General features: G+C 41.2%; 1 protein-coding gene across 1 annotated transcript; it reads left to right on the forward strand.

The window, feature by feature from the left end:
* Nucleotides 1-2827: 2827 nt before the first annotated feature.
* T265_15302 (hypothetical protein) lies at nt 2828-21731 on the forward strand (the record flags this gene model as incomplete). Its single annotated transcript, XM_009177480.1, has 5 exons — nt 2828-3020; nt 6816-6916; nt 11349-11520; nt 19637-19749; nt 21516-21731. Coding segments are annotated over 5 exons (777 nt in total), but the record flags the coding sequence as incomplete, so codon positions are not given.
* Nucleotides 21732-22360: the final 629 nt, after the last annotated feature.

The following is a 22360-nucleotide window of genomic DNA, read 5'->3' on the forward strand; positions in this document are numbered from 1 at the left end:
CAACCCAGACGGTCATTATTTCTTGCAGAATGATTCACTAAGATGCTCCCACAGAGAAGAAGGATCTCAGCGTTTTAGTCAGTTTCCTTGAACAAACAACGAAGTCTTCTGAGGGTAGACATAAGCTGGTCGACATCATTTCACATTTGTCTACACACATGCTCATAAAAACTATGTTGATTTGCTGCAACAAACGATAGTTATGCTCCTCAGACAAAAGCAAAGAAGAAATAGGAGACAGCGTATTGGATTACACAAGGAGACTTTTGAATGCAAAAATACAAGCGGTAAGAACGACTAAAAACAGACAAATGTGAGCTATTGGATCAGTCAGATTTTGCCATTAAGGACTTAGCCGTCTTATCGGAGTGTTAAACAGTAACTCCTGACTATTGGCGCAGAATATTTTTTGCAAGAACTCTCGGCCATTTGGAGGAAGGGTTTGTATTCTACAGGGAAATGCTCTGAAAAAGCACTCTGAACCACCAAAATTGGCTCATCACTGGAATGCTTCCTTCGGCAGTGTTTCTAGTTGGGAGAGCAATGCATATCGCGCAACCTATTCTGTCTCTCTTCACTGAGCCATTACACCAAGAAACTGCTCAACTCCAGTATAACCAAACCACATACATTGAGGTAGGTTTGGGAGTTATCTGGGAAAAAACTATCCGAACGACCCCGTGCATGTATCTTTGGGCAGTTGTTGTCGGTTTTGTAATACCCCCCACCCCTGGAGGCTTGATCTCACACTGACTGGCTCAAAATGCTTACGACAAAGCCCCTACCACTTCTTCATTTCGCGTATAAACACACCCCCAATCGTCTCCATTTTGTGCTTTCTGGCGTTGTGCTTGGATTCGGAGTTGTTGCTTGGCCATACTTCGGTAAAACGAATGGGAACATGTGAAAGACAATCGGAACAATATTGATCTTTACCTGGAATAAACGTGTCATAAATACATCAGCACATTAAGAAGGGGGCAAATTGTTCCCCATGTAAGGATATTGCTAAATGTAATCCTGTCCTTATAGGATTTTGAAATGCGTTACCTTCTAAAAAATAATGATTTTAACCGTTTTCTTCACGAATTTAGCTACAATTCTAAACGTTGAGAGACATCCGAACCAAGTGAATGACTTCTGGCAAGCTGACCATCAAATGCGAAAGGAAGTGAGTCCGTTTACCAATGCTTCGTTCTTGACCTTATGATCTGATAAAACCAAACCGTGACCAATAGAAATTCCGTACAAAGACTGTACTTCTGTAACTCTTCGCCTTTTTCATAAAGCCGTTCAACAACCTATCTTAAAAAAGCTGAGTCCTGTGTAAAATTAAGTGGACATTGCTGAACTGTTACACCAAGACAATAGTAGTGTCAGGGTAACCATGTATTTATCAGCCGCATGTACGTTTCGCAACCTGAAAGCAGATTTCCATTAGGATTCATCTAACAGGCCAGAATTTAGCGGCGCAGTAACCAGATTATAGGTGAATAATTAGTGCGTAATATATCAACTACCCACCACTTATGAATAACATCTATTGAACAGAACAGAACTACCCCTAAGCACAAGATGCACATTCTTCGGGGGTTTGCCGCTGCTTAACAAATGACCTAATTGTTATAAAGGAAACTACTCACATGATTACTGAAAACTCTTCGACAGCCCACGACCGCTTTTGCCTTCTTATGGCTCATCAGGTGGGCGCAGTCCCCGAGCTTCCATCAACCTTATGTTCTACTTGAACCCAAATTGGACTGTTTTTGAGAAATACACTCATTTGCAAATCAGTCTGGATTTCACAAGAGACTCAACTGAATCTCTCGTTTATGATATTCTACAAATGAATGTGCTGCACACAGGTCGCCTCATGTTTTAGTTGGCACGATATTCGAGATATCGCAGACTTAATTCCTAATCCCATACCATATGGCTGGGAGCGAACTTGGAGAAGCTAAGTTAGCTTTGCTTTACCAGAACTTAGGCGGTAAGCTTTGTTAACTGAAAGAATCTAAATGTTTCGCATTATGTGCCCTTGACAAGTCTTTGTTCTGTGATCCGTTTTTCTTCCGAAACCCCTGTAACCTCAAGTCAATCGCCAAGTTCAGCGAACACATCAACGGCCACCTTACGACCAGTCAATTAGCCAACTCAAGCTACCAATATTCAGACACATTGCTAACTTCAAGGATAAAGAAACGTACCTTGGAAACAAGGAGGTTCTCTTGTACCGTAACCAGCTACCATTGAAATAACGAAGGCCTTCGATGCGAATTTACTTATTAGGAAACGCCAAATGAACCGTTACAGACTATTAGACAGGGAAGCAAAACTCTCATATGCATCTTGTTCACAAAAACCGAATATCCATCTTCTCTCTGAACACTTCTTCCTGAACTTTCCCGGATATTCACTGAATGTTGCTCAAATGCAAGCAAACGTGACTTTATAAATTCCGCAATAGACCTCACTTTTCAAGAGGCGCGAAGCGGATTTACGAGAAAACATACCACTTGCTTGCCCAATCAGTAGTTGCACCATAATCTCGTGTTCACACTAGCCTCTTGAGCGGTTGTAAATAAGTCTATCATTGAGCCAAAACAACAACGCCAAAGACGTGCTCCTTAATCCTCCGGTGATTATTACAATCGCTCTTTCAGGCTAAGGTTTTGCTACAAGACTGGAGGCTTTTCATAAGTAGTCTGGTGTGAAAAGAGGTTTTTTTGGTGACCATCAGTGTGACAGATTACGCAATTCCTATGACTGGATCTCTCCATTCAAGTTATCGGGTGAAGATTTTCCTCATTCTTGTTTTATAACATAGTTGGTGGAAGATGCAGTGATGATGAAGCCTCTGGCACTGTTTGCTGCTTCAACGGAAAATCCGTTCAACGAGAACTATTTCGCCATTTTCGAATTAAGCAAGTTGCCATTGGCTACGTGGGATACTGACGCTGCGTGGAAACAAATAATGTACAGCACTTTTAATGGTGGAACTCATTTACGATCTATTGCAGGTGAGTCACACGACAAATAAAATGGGAGCACATCTGTTGCAACCGAGATTCACATATGCACTTTGGCTGTGAACGCCCATGACAAACGCACGCACTTCACACCTTCAGCTAACTAGGTGTTTACAGTTGATGAAAGTTGCTGTAATGTGTCACTTCTACCAAGTAAAAAAGTCTTTTGGGGTGCAACCTCTTATAATAACTCATTCTACATTGGATTGTCTCACATGAAGCTTCATCTGTGAAGCTGCAAGAGGTAGAAAACAGTGAAGATTTAAGCGAATGTCAGAGGTTACGCTACCATCTATAGTTACGGTATTAACTTCCGTAAGCGGGTTTCTGGAATATACTACTCAAGTTACGAGCACTCAGAATTTTTTACTATTCTTTCGATCACATCTGGAGAAAATAGGGTGTGTTCGTATTATGCATATGTAAATAGCATTACTCCATCGATCAACGATAACGGGGAGGTACTCCAACTTTGGCATGCGTAAATATTTTTAACCTAGTGCTTTGATAAGCGCATTGTGCGATTTACACCACATCGCGTTGGATCCCCCGCCATTAAAACTAGCATTCCTCTATCATATATAGACTTTTTTCATACATTTCATCTGTTTTCCGCGTACGCAAATATCAAGCAAACAGTTTTCCGCTTCTGAATCTAGACTGGTACAAGGTGGACCCTATTTTGCTGCAGCCAAGTAAGTAAACAGAGAATGATGGTATTGCTTATCCGTCACGATGTCGATGGCCATCATTATCATCGGAAATTTTTCCATGTCATTCGCAGAATTACCACCAAAGTCACAGGGAAAATGCATGCCGGAGAAGCATACAACCGGTATGTTAACAGTTTTCGGTCGTTTTATCAATGTGCTACTAAGAAAAGCTTGGTAAACACTCGGGAGATTTTAACTAAGAAATGTTCCAATTTTCATATCGCCTGTCTTTAAAAGTGCACGTTTTGTCTAGAGCAACTAGAAGACAAGGAAAATAAAGTTTTTTTGCTGAAACCTATCGGTATGCAGATAATCGCAACCATGCGTGATTTTAAGGTTTGTTGTTTAACGGTAACTACTCGCGAGTAGTCAAGTTTCTTACCAATTTCACCAAGCAGGTTAACAGCTCATTTGGAACCCATGATATCCGTGTATTTTGAGCAGTTGTTCCATACTATTTGTATGAAATCTATGGCGCGGTCAGCAGTCCCCATCTTTAGTGACATCCAGTGTATCCTTACTTTCCTCAGGCTTGTGGAGTAGACTGTACACGTAGATGTCAACAGTTGAGCAGGTTGTTTGAATCGGGTGAGCATCAAGCTGAAGAGGGACTCGCCAATTTAAAAAAAACTTTGAACTAAGTTATTTTGACGCAAAACCGCTCATTTTTGAGTGCTAGCTCGCGGCCATCTGAGAAACAAAGGAGCCTGATTTTAGAATGCAGCGTAAAGTTTCGTTGAACATGAAGAACTAACGAGTATTATTTTGAAGGACTTATTTAATTTTACGCAATTCAGAGAACCGAGACATTGGGATGTAGGTACCTCACGTGTGGAAACCTATCTGCCTTCACCGTACGCCATCACAGGTTTGTACCGCCTTAGTCATACGAAACCCCAGTTTCAATTAGCAGGTTATCCCGGCTTCTAGCTGTCATGTGACATAAGCTGGAATTGGTATTCAGAAGCATTTAGAAAGTAATTACAATTCTATGAGTTTTTTCATTCCTTAACTCTGTGAGCAGTATTGATGTGCTGTTGTTCCCAAGTGGCCTGAAAACCATTACAATCTGGAATAAATGTTGACAAAAGTGTGATTCCAGTGAATTGGCTAGAAAAAACTGCAGAGATTTTGGTGAAGTGTCCTTTTGGGGTCATCTTTCCACAGATGCGGATTACCTTGCGGTGTCTTATGCACTGTGAGCCACAGGTACCCAAAGCCCACATTTACTATGCCATATTACGGTCAGATTGTTGTAACAGCCGCTTTGGTATGGAATTGCAAAACAGAAATGCTGGAATTTGACTTGGAATTTATTTTGTTGTCACTGTGAGGTGGTTTAAGGATTTCCAATTGAGACTTCGCTCTGTGGGTGAAGTCAGTGTACCCTAAAAGGTCGGAAAGCACTTTACAGCTGTGTTGTTCTTATTAAAAATCACCTACAAAAGTTTCGAGGAAGCAAGTTGTTAGATCAAGCTGTTTAACGAAGTTGCCGATTTCAGGGAGCTATTCGATCACCAAACAATAATTGTTTTCACTCGTCCTATGATTACCTCACTTGTTTATCTTAGAAATGGAACTTTGCAGTTGCACAGAATACTGGGTTTGTTAAGAAGTGAACGATTTAGATAAATCTGTTGTCTAAAGCTGTGATGCTGTCTGAAAAATTAAACCTTGGAGACCAAAGCGTGCATTATACGCAGCCGATCATGTCTTTTCAAGGGGTGAACATCAAGTTGAGATGAACCCGGATTACTCACTTGTAGAAATATCCTAATTGTCTGTGAATAAAGAATTCAGATGAGTAAAACAGGTCAGGCTTTGCTCTTTGCGTTTTCTGTTGCTGAAGAACCAGCACTAACTACCACTGATGAAGATATCTCAGGTTGTGATAATCATCATTTGAGAGATATATAACCATACCTTTTGGTGATTCTTTGCGCTCAAGTACCGTCAAAATAAAGGTCCGGTGCAGGTGCTTACATGGTCGGCAGTACTTATCAAACTGGCTACATACTTTAAGCCACATGAGTTTGCGAGTACTGCCCGATAGGTTTCAAAAATACAATAGTGGAGTGTGAGCGAACTATCTGTGAAAGCAGATTCAAAAACAGTTTTCGAAGCCTTTTAGTTCAAGCAACGATATTTGCTGAAAATCAGTAAGGTTCCCGTCAATCACTGTTTTAATCCTGCTTTGTGAAGACTGGACAAACTGGCAGTCAATGCTGCCTTAGCGTGACATTAAAACTATCACTTTCACTCGGAATTTCACCTTGTTGGCATGTCCTATTTGACATCAGTTGCACATTTCTGCTGAAGTTTACTTTATCAGTTTGCTGCTTATTAGACGTTTTAGGCTTTATCCAATGCGATGTAATTCCAGAACGTTGTTTCGGTGTTCAGTTCCAGTCCGGTCTCGAATACATCATACAGGTAGTCAAAATCAGGCGACTGAAATGTATGGGCACATTTCGTCCGTCTGCTTACTTCTTTGTACCCAAATTGTATCCATTCGACTCATGCCTTTGGCACCATTACACTTACACTTTTGCATTAATTCACGCATGCAACCCCCCGAAAACCCCAAGAATAAAATAAGATTGGAACAGGTTGGACACGTTTGGACGTTAGTTTTAAATCTTGGGCGCTAAATTGAGCCAAGCAGACTCCGCTGAAGAGGCATAACAAGGCTGACAACGTTTTTGCGCCAAAAATCAAGACACTCTTCTCGTTCATTTTAGGCCACCACTGTATCAATGCTCTCCGCAACAGAACTTACTACCTGCGTACCATACCCAGAAATGTCCAAAGATCCGCATTTTCACTCCATAGTCCTACCTTTAATTTGACCGAAGTCGCTAGCTTCTTTGGAGGTGAACATAATGTTGGGATATTGAAAAATGAACGACGAGGTTTTTTTGGGCTTTTTAAGGTTTTTCTGTGTCTATGAGGTATACATGAACTTTACAACTGGTGGAATGATTTGTTAGCCGCGTATGATGCATGTATAAGAGTGAGATAAAAAACTGTACCATAAACTACTGACAGTATAATTTGACCACCGATTTTTCAGTGACTGTGATCCACATCAACGCAACATTGCCGGAAGGGAGCACATTAGCGGGCAAAACATATGCAGAAGTTGCATCGGTACTAGAAGGCAGCCGATGGACGGTAAGTCGGTAATTGTGCGAACGGCTGTTTTGGCCATTTTAACTATGCTGTTCACAGGGACTTTTCAAATAGTCTTTGTCAGCAGTGTTGAGCTTGGTTAAAAGTTTGTCCATGGATTTGAGCCACCGGCCATTAGTTCGCCTCACACGGTTGCTTCACCGAAAGCCTCTGCTTACCACCATGGTGGAAAAGATGTACTTTTAAATTATAGTTATCGGTGCACATCACCGTAGTTCCAACGTTCACCCTAATTGACATGTCAGCCCAAGTCACTAATTGCTTTGGTGTTCTGAGAAACAGTACGAACTGAGGTCGGATACATGCAAAATTATACCCACTGTACGGCTGAACCTGGTTCATGGATTATGGAGTGCCATGTTTAGATATTTGCCATGTACGTCAAGGTTCAACCAATGCTACAAGTAGGATTGACACTGGGAGTTGATCGATATATTGAAGGATATGTTGCACCAGCCTGGTGCCAGTATCACAAACCATAATGCAAAGATGTGCACATCCCGGCTGGCAAGACAGTAGTAGGCTATTTGTGGAGTAGGCATACAAATCGACGATGAATTAAATCCTCGCACGAATGTCAAACCGATACCCATCTATGGGCTCACGTTTTGCAAATGGTATAGATTAGTAAGATCTGCCTCGTTCCACAGAAGCCGGCTTATCACATTTTACTCAACAAAGGAGGATGAATTATGATATAAGCATAAATCCTTGTGACATCCCGCGCTGACCAGTGTGGGTTTTCATGAAGTTATCCATCACAACATTACCAGAAATGAATTGTTTGTCGCTTCCCATGAAACTCTACTCAGCGAATTCGATACAATCTGGAACTGTTTGCTTAGATAACATAATTAACGTAACTCATTCTATTGCAGCCAAAACCCTTAAACACAGCATTATTCAAGGTTAAAAATTTGTTGGCTGAATCGGAAAGTTCATTGCAGTAGTTTTGTACTATTTTTCTGGTTAACTGCCTCAAATCGAAGACGGAGGTTGGTCCGACTCGGCCTCAGCGATTATCAAAGTCTGGGATGTCGAAGCAATTCTTATGGAACAAACAGTTGTTCTGTTAATCTTCGTTTCTCGCCATAAATTCAGTATGTCGCTCAAGACAAGTGTTGATTTTTTACAGCAATAAGTCTCCGGAGGTTTTAATAACTTTCCAGAGTGTACATATTGCAATGCACTACTCATAGGGTTGCTAAAAACGCCTTGACCGCCCTGGAAACATAAAAAGCGAGAGATTCAGCTGGGTTCCAGGTGATTCTCTTGAAAAACCAAATTAGTTTGCAAATGAGTGTGTATTCGCCAATTTCGTGCAATTTGGTTTCAATCAGAACATAAGGTGCGCCTATCTGATGAGCCCCAAGAAGGGCAAAATCGGTCGTGGGCTGTCGAGGAGTTGTCAACAACCTTAAGAGTAGTGCATTACAAAATATGTATGTATCGCGATATCTCGAATATCGTAGCGACTGTAACATGAGGCGACCTGTGTGCCTGGAAACATCGAAACCGAGATATTCGGCTGCGTTCCAGGTGAGTCTCTCGAAAAACCAAATTAGTTTGCAAACGAGTGTATATTCGCTAATTTCCAGAGTGTAATTTTAATTCACGGCTTTTCGGTTGATAAATCGGGCCGCTCTTTTGCTTTAATTGGTCATGTTAACCCAAACGACGTTGATCCTACCCCGCGAGACGTTCAGCTGCATTTGACGTTTGGATGGTTACTTGATGGTCGGATAGCAAACAGATGCAGTGAAATCAAAATGCAGTCATTCGCATTGTCTCGCTTGAACTTCGTTTTAACCCATTCTGTGTGCAAGATTCTCACTGTGTCACTGAACTGCACAGACAAGTATCGAATACATTAGTTAGGTAACTACGAAAAGTGGCACTTCTGTGAAGTGGTTCTCAGGACCAACAGGATACCAGTATAAGATTTCTGCAAGAACATGATCACAGTTATAAAGGTATCGTTAGATCCGCCGAGGTCCACCGACTGAGTTCAGTAGTGGGGTTAGTCTATCTCACTAGATATCAGGAGAATCGATGAATTTAGTTCGCACACTCTGTAACTGTTTGCTTTTTACCGTGTTTGCTACAGGTCAGCATGTGGCCCGAAACAAAAATGTTTAGGGAGGTGGAACTACTCAATTTTCCACCTTACTTCGTGTGAAAGTGACTGGTTAGCGCATATAGAAATATAATTCCATGTGCTTTAAACTGTGCCTTGCGCAGGTAAATAGCAGTCAATTTTAATTACCAAAGGACATTACATTGGTGAACAGGTACAAATCAGTTTTGTGCGCATACGAATAGAGAGCGGTATGTGTACCTTTTCTGTGCCTTTTTCTGTTAGTTGCATTCAACACCATATGAGGCAACGTCCAGCCCCTCTGAGTCGACATGTTAGGATTGGAAAGCTCGTCATATCCGTGTGACATTTACCAGTACTTCTTAACTTGGTCTATTACGTCAGGTGTGGTGTGATGTGCTGTCTCATTTTAGTTGAACCACCTTAGCGTATGAAGGAAACTGCAAACGTTTCAGACCACAATTGTATGCACCTTTCAGCTCAATACTTTACTCTAACCCCACGAAAGAGAATATATGGTACAACGGAACACTTCCGCGATGACCACCTCCTAAAAGTACCACCCTTTATCAACCCCGTCAAACTGAATTTGCAAACCTTGTCTTCTTGGTAGCAGACGCCAAAGCAAATCTATCCGCTCCCCCACACTTCTACCGGTAATATTAGATAATATACGTCGGTGATGTACCGAAAGAAGGAAGCCATTGGAAAAGCACGGTGTACTAGTCATCGTATAGCGCTTGTCTATTTACGACTCTGTATAAGCACAGCAATTCATCTGGTCTTATCTGGGTCTATGAAATCCCTGATACATTTGTATCGGACCTAACCTGATGAACACAGTAACGAGAAGGCAAATGTCAACAATGGAAATAGAGCTTTCCTGGAGAAATATCGGCCTGAACATACTGGGGCGCACAACGTGTTTAACAGCAAAATATATATTTATCTAATCACTTCAGAATACTTGTCCAACTAAGATGAGATTTATAAATCCAGAGAGTATAGTGACCACCGAGTTTGTCCCAGCATCTTCTCCCCGTCATATCAAACACATACGTTTCTATCCGGTGAGAATTTAAATGTGGCAAGACATTTCGATTTCCTTTAAAGTAACGGCTGTTGGTTATCCCTTTGCACATGCGTTCTTCTGCACTAGCAATGCACTCAGAATTTATAACAACACTTCAGTGACTTGCGCTGAAGGTGTATGTTTCTCCCGTTCTTTCGCATAATTCACTACAGATGATCTCTGAGACTGAAATAAAATGGAACTCAAAGTTTTTGATAGATCAATTATTTCAGTGCCCATTTACTCCACCAAATGTTAGTGATTGAAACCCAGCTCTGGGCGGTTGTTGCAGCTGATTTGATACATCACATTGTTACCCTTGGTTCTGTCTCGGCTGTCCTCCAATCTGGAGATTAGTTTTCTCACAGTGTCATTCGGGTTGTGGGCCAAGAAGATTCCTTTTTTGAGCCAATAATCTGGTTGCGAATTCTGATATATTCTTGAAGTAGGACGGCGCTATCCGTCTGGTGGCTTGTTCTTGCTGTTGCAGTCGCTGGGACGTCTTCTTGTTCAAGCTACTCTTGATAAATTTCCTTGAATATCCATTGTTCTGGAATACTCTAAATAGATGGTTTGCTTCCTTCTTCCGTAGTTCTGTGGTGCTGCAGTATCTCCGCCTTCCTGAACAGGGTTTTAGCGCAGATCTTCTGGTGTTTTACTGGATAGTTGCTGTCGTAGTTCAGTATTTGATCCGTAAGAGTCTCTTTCCAGAGTCTTTCAAATTTCCAGAGTACCAGCTACCTTTCTGTTCACTAAAACGTCTAAGGATAGTAGTCGATTGTTTCTCTCTATTTTGACTGTAAAATTGATTTATTCAAACATGGGGTTGAGCAGTTTGCATCGTTTACTAAATCCCGTTTCATGATGACTAATGTGTCGTTCACGTAGCGAATCCACAGCTTTGGATTGGTGATTGGCAGTACCGCACGCTCTAATCTTTCCTCCATAGAAAAAGCGGAAATATGTTATCAAGCCGAAAGTAGCCTCCAGTCGATAGGACTGGAGAAAATGCATCAAATACTCTCGAGATATCAACGGGAGATTGTCGGTTGAAGGAAGATTGACGGCAGGTAATTTTCAGGGTGGTGAGTGATCAAATGGTAGTTGATTCGTTTGCCGAACTTGGCAATTGGCTTGCAAGCCAGTGGTCTCCCTTCGAAGACGACGCTATTGAGGGACTCCCGAAGCTTTTGTTGTGCCTAGTTTTGTGGCCAATAAAAGGTGGATTATATCTATCATTTCAGGTTGTTGGAAGGATAGGAGTTCAACGGGAGGCGTTCCACATGGATTTGAATCGTGTCAAGCGTGAGGAAATTTCCGGCATGATATACGTTACGGGCATCAATAATCCGCTCAGGGTTAGCGCAAAAACCCGTTCTGAGGAAGTGATCGAGGTGCGGTCATTCAATCTCGTGAGTAAGTTGCGACATTGTGATTTGTTCACTTTGCAAGTAGTATGAATGATTACTCATTCATATTGGTTTTATGAAACCTGTGTCACCTTCACTTTTGTTGTTTTGCAAGGCTTTGAGTTGTCATCCGGAGAAGTATGGTGCACGTACTTAGATGGATTCGCCATCATTTAACCCGGTTCTATTTTAGTAAGATTATTCGTGGCGTGCAGTATCACTACAATATTGCAACCAGAAAAGAAACTTTTCTTATATTTCCGTGTTTCAAATGCAGGAAAACTCAAGATGCCCGCTGGAGACAAATGAACACTTCTATACTGTTCTATATATGAGGCGCTTGTTTTATCCTTATTCAAACTGCAATCCAGCTTCTGGTTCACATTCGTTTACAGAATTTTTCAAAACTAACTTGCTTTTTCTTAGAAGCACCGTTTGGAGCATAGGATTAAGAAAATGCACCACAAAGAAGGGATGCAAAGTTGCCTAAGACTAGTGTTGCACAGTCGTAGGACAAGTGACCTTCTGAGGGTCACAGTACTTGCTTTTTCTGATTCAAATGTATGTGATTTCTTTGTTTACTGGAATGTCTTGCGACTGCTATCACTCAGTTGTTCAGGTAACGAATGGTCTACACAAAGACAAGAAGCCAGAAATGTACTCCGCTACACCTAGGGGTAAAATATTTTGCATTTTTGGAACAGTTGGCTAACTCACTTGCAAGGATAATTTAATGGAAGCATTTTAAATAGTGAGCTCTACGACCGGACCAGATGTCTGAGAATAAAGGGTCACACAAATTCTTGTGATGCGGATTAGTTGTAAAACAACGCAGCTGATGAATAACGGATTTTTTTTCTAAAATTATATTTTCATTATATTTTATCAAGTAGTTTTTGGAGTGATGTAGACCAAACCATGGCTACAATAGTGAATGCTTACGTATTTTTTGAGGATCTCCCATCATAATAATCGTTTTTGTAATAAAAATGAACGTAAATAAAAGAAAAAAACGTTTTTTGTGGCAAATGGTGTGAGAGAATTAGTAAAAATACTCCTAAATCCGCTGTAGACTCAATGGCGTGTATCCGCAAAGCCAAGTGTATGAAGTTGAAACTCCTACATATATCTACTCATTCTTACAGCAGACTTTGGTCTAAACTATTCTCCAACAGCACCTTGTGATTTGTTAAATTATCGATTTGTGACAAAAGATCTACCAAAGTTTGTTTACACCAGAGCAAGCTAGGGTTTGTTTTGGAGGGACCTATCTGAAGTCTTGTTAGACGCGTGCTATCTTGAATGATGATGTCACGAAAAAGTAGGATCATTTTAAAAATATTCGGACGCTCCATAAAAGAAGTCAAAATTTGCAGCTTTAAGAAAAACACCCAACAAAACATTAGTTATTCTTATCGAAATGCACTCATTTGCAAACTAATTTGGTTTTTGTGAGAGACTCACTTGGAACCCAGCTGAATTTCTCGTTCCTGGTGAGTCTCTCGCAAACTAAATGTATTTCGCTAGTTTGGTGCAATTGGTTTCAAGTGGAACATAAAGTTAACGAAAACTGGGTAACTTCGCCCACCTGATGAGCCCCAAGACGGGCGAAAGCGGTCGTCGGCTATGGCGAATTTTACCCAGCTGAATTTCTCGTTCCTGGTGAGTATCTCGCAAACTAAATGTATTTCGCTAGTTTGGTGCAATTGGTTTCAAGTGGAACATAAAGTTAACGAAAACTGGGTAACTTCGCCCACCTGATGAGCCCCAAGACGGGCGAAAGCGGTCGTCGGCTATCGGCGAATTTTCAGCAACCTTATGAATAGTGCATTAGGAATATCAGTTATTCTATTTTGCTCACATACGGCCGCGTACACTTGACTTGCGGACAGCTGGTGTTGTGAAATTTTGGACAAACATTTTCTATCAGTTGCAATGAGAAATTTTGCTGCATATTTATTCACGATTTTATGTTTTTTTAGAACACGAACCGACCTGTCAACTTCATACAAATGTCCACAGTCTCAGTAAGTCAAAATGGTTTGCATCAATTCAGTTGAACTTAGAACGCGCTTTGTTATCAAGGGTAAATTCTTCCCACCTTAAGATAGGTTCCCTAAACATTTGCGCCATTTCGCTTGGGTGATTTCACACAAGATCGTATACAAAGCCAGCAATGTGCCATGACCAACGCCTTCATGATTCGGTGAAAAGAAAGTAATGTTTCTTTCATGGCTCTAGTTGATATGCATGATTTCGAATGCATTTGGGGCGAAAAAGCATCGATCAGAATCACCCAAAATATTTCAACTCTTTTGTAACCACCCATATGTATACGAGGATCTAATGTTCACGCAAAAATGCACATAGACGGCTGACCATTAGCATGGAAACAAAAGCATATCGAACTTTCCGATGGAGATGTGAACACATTACTTGATGCTGTTTCAACCAGCCAGTTTTTACTTTCTAACCACGGAATATTGATTGATCGATGGTTGCAACTTCGGCTATTGTCAGATGTAATACAATGAAACCTAAATGGACTGTTACGCATCCAGAAAACCTTTAGTAAAGTAGTCGAACAGACCAACAAACAGATGTCCAAATCACAATACTCTGTCAGCCGCTATGAACAGAAGACTTGCACAAACGTTGAACCACATTGAAGTCAAGCAAGCAACGGACCAGTTAGATCAAAGCGAGAAAGCTGCTGAAAATTATAGGCTACTGAATCAATTAACCAACTAAAACGAAGCAAAACGATAACGCAAGAAGGGACGGGTCAAATCTTAACAGAGCAGCAGAGCTGTCGAATTGAGGGTGCCCAACGAACAATTCAGATACAAGCGTATGTAGTCACAACGCATATCAGATTTTAAGCTGACAAAATTATTCGAAATCCACCTCGGGACCAGGCAAGCAGTTTGGGATCATGAGATGGTTTTTGTAAAATAAGTAAACACTGGTACAACGGGAGGGATTCCCTTAATCAACCCTGCACTATCAATGTCACCTCGATTGGTGATGAAACGTTTGCATCCAAGTGTCAAGCAAGAAGAACAGACCAGATTTTTGAAGCCCTTGCGGGGATTACTAACCAAGTTTCTGTGCTATAATGGCAAATATCCAAGGTGCATCATTTTTGTTGATAATGTAGTCCTTTTGTTTCATTGTCATGCACCAAAGTCTAAATTAAGGGTACTGTGCCATATCAAAACGTGTCTATCTCGACCGATCATTATAACCCTGGTCATTAGTGTTTTCAGTGCTCAGCTTCCTATGGAGACATCAGAGGTACAGTAAAGCGTAGATGCTTTTCTAATTTGAGTTAAGTGCCGTAAAACTACATCCTCTGTGCATTCACTTAAATGCTACTGAAATGCTCCTGTTGGCACTAAGTGCTTGAGCACTGCAAGTCATAGACAGTAAATAGCTACGTACTTTTCAGTGACTTACTGTCTTTGAAAGGTAATGTGGGAGCATGATGATGATTGGCTAGCAGTCACAATGAGACTTGCGCCAGATGGTGATGGAGACGATGGGTAAACCTGAAAGATCGATAAGACAAAGACAGCTTGTATGGATTAATAATGCATACTGTTGATTCTGATGTGGATAAATTGTCTTTAAAAAACACGAGGGCCAACAGCAGCCGTCAGCCCTAGTATGATCTACCAGACCTATCAAGCCACAGGAAACCTTTTAAGAGGGCATTTTTAAAAGGCTGCTCTGAACTTTCAATACTAACCGTAAGGTGGATAGTTCATTACCTATACTGCACCTCTTGTGGCTCATCAGGTAGCCCTAGTCCCCAAAGCTTTATCAATACTGGTCCCTACACGAACCAAAATTGCACTAGGTTTGAAGGAAAATCCCTTCGCAAATAAACTTGCTGTTCACTGAGAATCATTTGAACTTCAGCCTCTTCTCTCGCTTAGTGTGTTCTTTAGCTGAATGTGTCGCACAAAGCCGCTTCATGTTCTGGTCGGAAAGGTATCCGGTATATTGAATTGTGTTTATTACTACTCATCCGGCCAGTGATTGGCCTGGACAGCCTTCTGGAAGTTATACTCTTCCTCAGCACATATGACGATAGAAGATGAGGAATCCCAATATGCCAGCCGGACTGATGCCCTTAAAACATCTATGACCAATTTGAACTACTGATTAGTGTTTGTCTGCTACGAGCGCTTTAGCTAAAACCAGCTGTATAAAATCGGAAAAGTATGTCATTGTGGAGGAAATACTGACTAATAGAAAACTTTCCGTTTGTAAGAAACGCTAGTGTGCTAGTTCCATATTCTCTCCTACTTTGAGGTCCTGTTTACATAGGGTTTGATCGGCGATTATGCCCCAGCTGAATAGGAACGTGAAAGATTCAGCGTCTAACCAAGAGGAGACCATACGCAGGTTGTTAGAAACAGCAAAGAGTAAACTGTTTAAATGGAAATATTTATCTTTAAATTGGAAAATCCGTAAATTTATTTTCTGAAATAGGACATTCTTTTTTTCAGCAGACCCTTCGCCTTTTAAAAACCCGACCGCTTGTCTATCTTTTTGACTTGACCGCACGCGGTTCTTCGATTGCTTTGTCCTCCACTGTTAACTCGGAGAACAACGCAAACAATCATACTGGTACCGTGATCAATGCTTCATAAATTACTTGAGCTGTATCATTCCAAAAACTGGCACTCACTAATCAGTTGTTGAATTGCTTCGGATGAGGAAAACATAGTCCGTCACTCAACGAGTAAAATCAGATAGTCACAAACGTAACATCTGACTATTCCTACCTGGCTTGAATGTTTCCCTCAAGCAGTGACAGATTATATGCAGAGTGAGTTTTGTTCGACTACGGAAGGGTTTTGCTATCAGGCAAACTTTGCACCGTGCAAAAATCGATTCGAGAGATCTGTTACCTAAAGAACTGCTATCAAGTGAAGAGTTTCCACAAATAGATTTCAAGATCTTTAAGAATATTTTTTCTTCAAGGTTTTTCTTAGACGGAGATGGGACACACTCCATGGGAAATTAAAGAGCACCCTCGTATGTGGTGAAAAAGTACAAAACCATCAAATGTGATGCCTTTTGTCCCACTGTATTACACACTCCCCTGAGATTTTAATTTTTAAAAATTAATTTGTACCACATGAAGTCGGGTTGATGCGTCCTTTAACCTGAACACTGTTCATTCACTTTGTACGCAATACGTACGATAAGACGTGAAAAAATGGGTGTTTATTTTCAAGACCCAAGTTCGGTGAGTGTAAGTCATCAAACCAGTAATCTGATTAGACAGCGTGTTCGGACAGCCATTTATTAAGTACTGTTCATCCTTTTCAACTGGTGCCGACATGTGATGGCACATACTACTGACGAAACGTGAGTAGTATTCGGTCAAGTGGTTAAGATGCTCTTTCTGTATCTGGTAAACTTTTGGTGAGAAAATTATTGAACCTTTGTGGAGTGTCAGTTCATTGTAGTTTGGCGTTCAAAGCAAAGCTCAAGAGGATGCATCAGACTGTTGACTTATCTGTGCAAACGAGGTTCTCACTTTCGTGGTTGATACCTTGTAACTGCTCGAATAAAGTTATTCAGTGAAAAAATGCGCACTCTAAAGCCTTCTGAACTTGATGTGCATGTGCCCGTACGGATTTGTTTTGCCAGGTGGACTATTTTCAATTGCTGCATGCACTTACGGTTCCTAAAAGAGCAGCTTTGATCTCTTCGTTGGTTGTAATGTATCTTTATTCTTTGGCGTGTGGACCATCCTCGCTCTCTTCAACCGATGGACGAGTTTGTATAGACGCGATACACTCCTCATGAGGTTACTAAAACTATCCAACGGGCCTTCTTGGGATTCATCAAGTAGGTGCGGTTCCAGAGTTAGCACAAACACCTCAACTACGCTCCCCAATAACGCGCTGATGATATCACCTCGATTGGTGACGAAAAGTTTGCAATCTAATCGCCCAGCTCAGCGAACAAGCCAACGACCATTGGACTCCATTTGAATATCATGTGATGTGGAGAGTACGCAACGTTCATACGCTGTCAGAGAGTGCTTCAATTGATCAAATAATCCTGTATATTTTGAAGTGCAGAATGTAGGTGTCCTTTATAGGTCGCTTTGTTTGTGGCTGCATTCACAAAAATGCTGTTCCCAATGACCGTTCGACGGAGTTTGTTTTACCCACGATGTTTTGTGTATTCATTGTTCTGTGTATTGACCTCTGAAGAGATCGATTATTTGGCTTCCATCAGTCATACCGGTACACCAGCAGTAGAGTAGGAAAACGCATTTATATGTTACACATGTGTATATTTTCATGTGGCAGATGAGTTGAGAAATATGGCATACATATCATCGTAACTTGTCTCAACAAAGGGGTCATCCTTTGAAGCATTATGACCTGCGATTCATCAGATTATTGTTTGTGGTTGGGCTAGTGGATACACCAGATGGCTCACAGTAGCCTCATGGAAGAAAGCGCGTAGACAATGTTGTAAGTATGGATATTCAGCATGACTAGCGCGGTTGGTTCATACACCTTTTCACTCTGTGTCCAAGTTTTCCTAAAGTTTTGAAATTCCACCCAGATCGCAGGGACAAACCAAAATTGCTAGTTTCAACCGTCCTCCTCGTAAAGTGGAATTCCTAGGCCCAGAAATTGTCTGTGTTATCATTTTTACAATAGCACGTTGGGTGAATTCTAATCATATACCAGTCGATAGGCCTCCATATAGCCCACAAAAATGTGTGAAAATATACGACAAACTGAAAGAAAAACGATAAACGTTTTTCGCCCACGATAGAACGAAACAAATAGCAAAACATGTTTTAAATCGTTTTTGATGCACATTTACTCAAGATTTTGCCCTGGACTTTGAAAAATGTGGTTTAGTTTGATGCAAAGAGAAAAACGTTGCTCGATTTCTTAGACTTCAAAAGCAGTGCAAACTAGACAGCCTGTTGATTACGATCTACACCACTGCTCGAAGTTTTTAGGCTCGCCGTTGTTCCTCAACTTACAAGCCAAATTTGAAAGCAACAGAGCCGAAAATGCTTGTGGTCGGTATATGGTTCTAGTGAAATAATAGTGCCTGAAACAACCTACTAAGCTTGCTTCAGAGACCATATGTTTAACAAGGCTTACCCCGGAAAGCATAAATCTCAACGAAACAATATTATTGGTGTTTTTTATTTTATTGTAGTTTATGGAAATTTACAAGTCATTTGGACTGTTTCTCTTTGAAGCACTATAAACGGTGAACACGCGCCTACTTGAGCGCCGATCCGCAGATTCTCTCCCCAGTGTCCATGGTAGACGGGCAAGATTATATCCCTTGTTTTCTCAGCTTCCGTCCAACAAAAGACGCGAAAATATGAATGGTCGAATTTTCCTCAGTATTGAGCAACCTGATTTATGTTTGGTTTATATTGCCATCTACTATCTTTTGGTCGTTGGCATTAGGTTAGTTCATCCACAATGGCAATGTGTTGAAAAAAAAACGGGATAAAGGGAGCCATCAAGAGAGATCAGGTTCATGAAAGCCAACTGAAAGGTCAAACCACGGACATTTAGCTACCAACCAGAAGGCGTTATCATGGTGAATTGGAAAGTGTGACTTATTCTCGGTACATTTTATGGCCTCAACGGAGAGTGATTACTCTGTAAAGGTTTCGTCTTTGTGAGCCATTATCTTAGTGTATAATCCACGCTGAAATGAGACCACCTTTCAGTGGAGAGCAGTAAGCTCAGCGTTTTTTCTTTAGTACAAGGAAACCAATACATTCCAAATAGAGGTCAATTTTTTGAAATACAAACCACCAAAAGCGCGTTTCAGATGCATGACATATTGCCATGAAAAAAATACTCAATTTTAAAGGATGTTTTGCTTACTCGAAAATCAAGAGCCACTGGCCATCAAGTGATCTATCAACTTCAATTCTTGCCAGCTTGTCTAGTGACCTTTCCCTAGAATATGATTTTGCGCATTTGTTTTATTGATTGTGGAGTTGGAAAACCTGTATTAGTGGATACAGATCTGTGACATACAGATTTGGGATATATTGAACTTTTCTACATGTTTCTTGTTTACTCCTCGCAATATTTCAGAAGTCACCGTGATGTTGTTTGTCCCCATTGGGAATCAAAAACTCTCTGCAGGTGATCTGCCCGCTGTTGGCTCAGTTGAATACAACAATGTTTTGGAGTTTGCCAGCATCTACGTGAGTACTATGCCATAATGAAAATTGCTTTCATAGCTATTTCCGGGGTTGAAAAGCGCCGTTATGAACAGAAAATTCGATCAGCTCTCTCAATATCATCCACCATTTTTTATGAATAGATGCCTATCGCCGCAAGGAGATGATTTTATTCCTGGATGTATTCATTTCCGGCCAGTTGTTGAAGTGGAATTCGGATTAAGAATTTAAATCAAGTTATCGCTCCCATGGAGATCCCAGTCAAAGGATCTGAGTCAGCTAACCCTGGCCGTTATCTATTCTCTCACTATGAAGAAAGTACAGGTGACGAAGAACCCAGATAGTCTTTTTGCTCCTGGTATCTTTACCCTTACGGATGATTACTTTGACCGCGTGATGTGGATCCCGTGATTGAAGGATGAGCGGTGCTATATCCTGTCTAAGTGCGAGTTGATCACACTGCTGATCAGCTACTCGTGGCCGAACGGTTAAATGTTCAAACTACTAGCAGGGAGGTCGCGGGTTCGAGGCTCTTCGGAGTTTCGTGAGATGCGCACTGCTGATGATTCCCAATAAGGATGAAGCAGCTGTACAGTGCTTCTCGGCTTTTCAGCATAGATTGGCTTCACTTACAGGACGAAATCCCACAAAAATGATTACTTTGTATTTAATTATTATGGAGAATTCTGCGCGATGTTTGAGTCCTGAAGCAGTCTGCGACTTCGACGATACACTGCCCCGTGAACCACCGTTCCACAGCCAGGAGACAACACATTGCAACAATTGTCATCATTGGGGGCAGTGTCGATGCAATCTGTGAGTACTGGATTTTAACTGACCAAACTTGAGGCACGGGACATGGCGCCAGGTTTTTGTTTCACACCATTGAAATAGCAGTAAACTCCCATTTAAGGTTTCATGAATAGGAGTGGAACACACACAAAACAAAGCAACTGTCAGTTGCCTTAATTCACTCACTCAAATTATCTGAAAAAGAACCATTTTGAGGACTTTCCCGGCCATTATTTTGAAGAGATCTTGACTTAGGAAGACTATCGTGATTTTATTAGAGGAACACTTTTCAAGTCATTCCTCTTGATTCCTCTTCAGACCGAAAAAACTGCCGCTTGTGAAACTTTTCTCCGTGGCAAATTGCAACAGTGATCAGTCGGTGACACGTAAAACGTTTCCCGTAAAAGCATGGCAGCTGAGATAAATTTCATAGTATATGCATACATCTTGACTAAACAAACGGCATAAGTCTAATGTACGATATCTACAGAAAGCCTTTGAAAGCAAATGTGTTTTTTCATCTCCTTGTTAAATGCTCATTGGTACTTCATTAAACCATAAAGACGCAAGCATTCCTAAAAACACTCAGCAAAAGAATAATGAACCTGATATTCTCTATGCCAACGTGTGTTCTTCTGTCGATAACGTGAGCTGGAAGGAAGCCCGTCCCGCCGGAAAAGTGTCGACTTTGTGGCCGGATGTAGTCATTGATTAACTGTGGCCCACACTTACCAACACAAAGAGAAGACACCACGCTAGAAGGGTTTTTGGTCGTTTCCGAGGTTTTTCCTTTCCGTAGGAATTTCACACCAAATCGTGGCCGAATACACATGCTGTAGTTGCATTTTCAAGTGAAGCAGCATTCCTCTAAGAGAGACTTTTTGGTGGCTGTACCTGCAAATAAATTGTCTGTATGTTGGTAAAATTCTCAAACATGTGCGCCTGTCACTCAAGCAAAACATGTTTTACCTTAAATATATTTGGCTTTACTTTTGTAGTTACGAGAGGACCTTTTGGGTGAGCTTGGACTGGACTCGTCGGTGCTTTGGGCAGAATGTGATAGCTTGAGGGCTTATGGTCGATTCGTGATAGCCCGAGGTACGGCACACTTTAACACAGTGCGCTTAACGGCCACTCATGCGGATTTGGAACGCGAGCATTTGGTTGAGTCCTTTAACAGAAAGTTCAAGCCCACAAATTTGCTGATTCTCAAAGGTAATTGATTCTCATGAACCCAACACCTCTCGTTTCACAATAATTTATTGCTAATCATCATGTCAGTCTTTCACCTTTGTGATTCGCCGTGCAAGATGCACCTATCCTACGCTCTATCGAAGGGGAAACCTTCTGGAGGGACCAATCCTAAAAAAACTATTTCAAATATTCATTTGAAGCCCCCGGGTTAATTTTGGGGCCTTAAGATGCCTTTTCAGCTTGAACAACAGACTATTTCCTGCGGTACTCTATGGTTTGGATTTCTCTCAAAAATGCAGTGTCTTGTTTCCAATGCGTCAGATTTGAACCGAAAGGTACAAGTTTGTTCGACCTACTGGGGCGTTTGTACACCTCTCCTATGGAGCACGGGCAACTGCACTGTCACTACGGAGTTACTGGGACAGGCTATGGAGAAGAAAGAAATGCAGCGGAGGTGATTTTCCACGCAAGGAACACTTTACGATTCAGAGAAACCCATATGGGTAACCCCTTTAAATCATATGCTGAGAATTCTTAAGTCAAGTTTTGCGAAGTCCAAGCAATGGAATGTTATAATACTTGAAAAAAATGGGTAGATTTAAGGGCTACAAACCTCAATTTATGGGCGTTACTGTCTCAGTTGTTGCAA

The sequence above is a fragment of the Opisthorchis viverrini genome (assembly GCF_000715545.1).
Source record: "Opisthorchis viverrini unplaced genomic scaffold opera_v5_430, whole genome shotgun sequence".
Taxonomy (NCBI): domain Eukaryota; kingdom Metazoa; phylum Platyhelminthes; class Trematoda; order Opisthorchiida; family Opisthorchiidae; genus Opisthorchis; species Opisthorchis viverrini.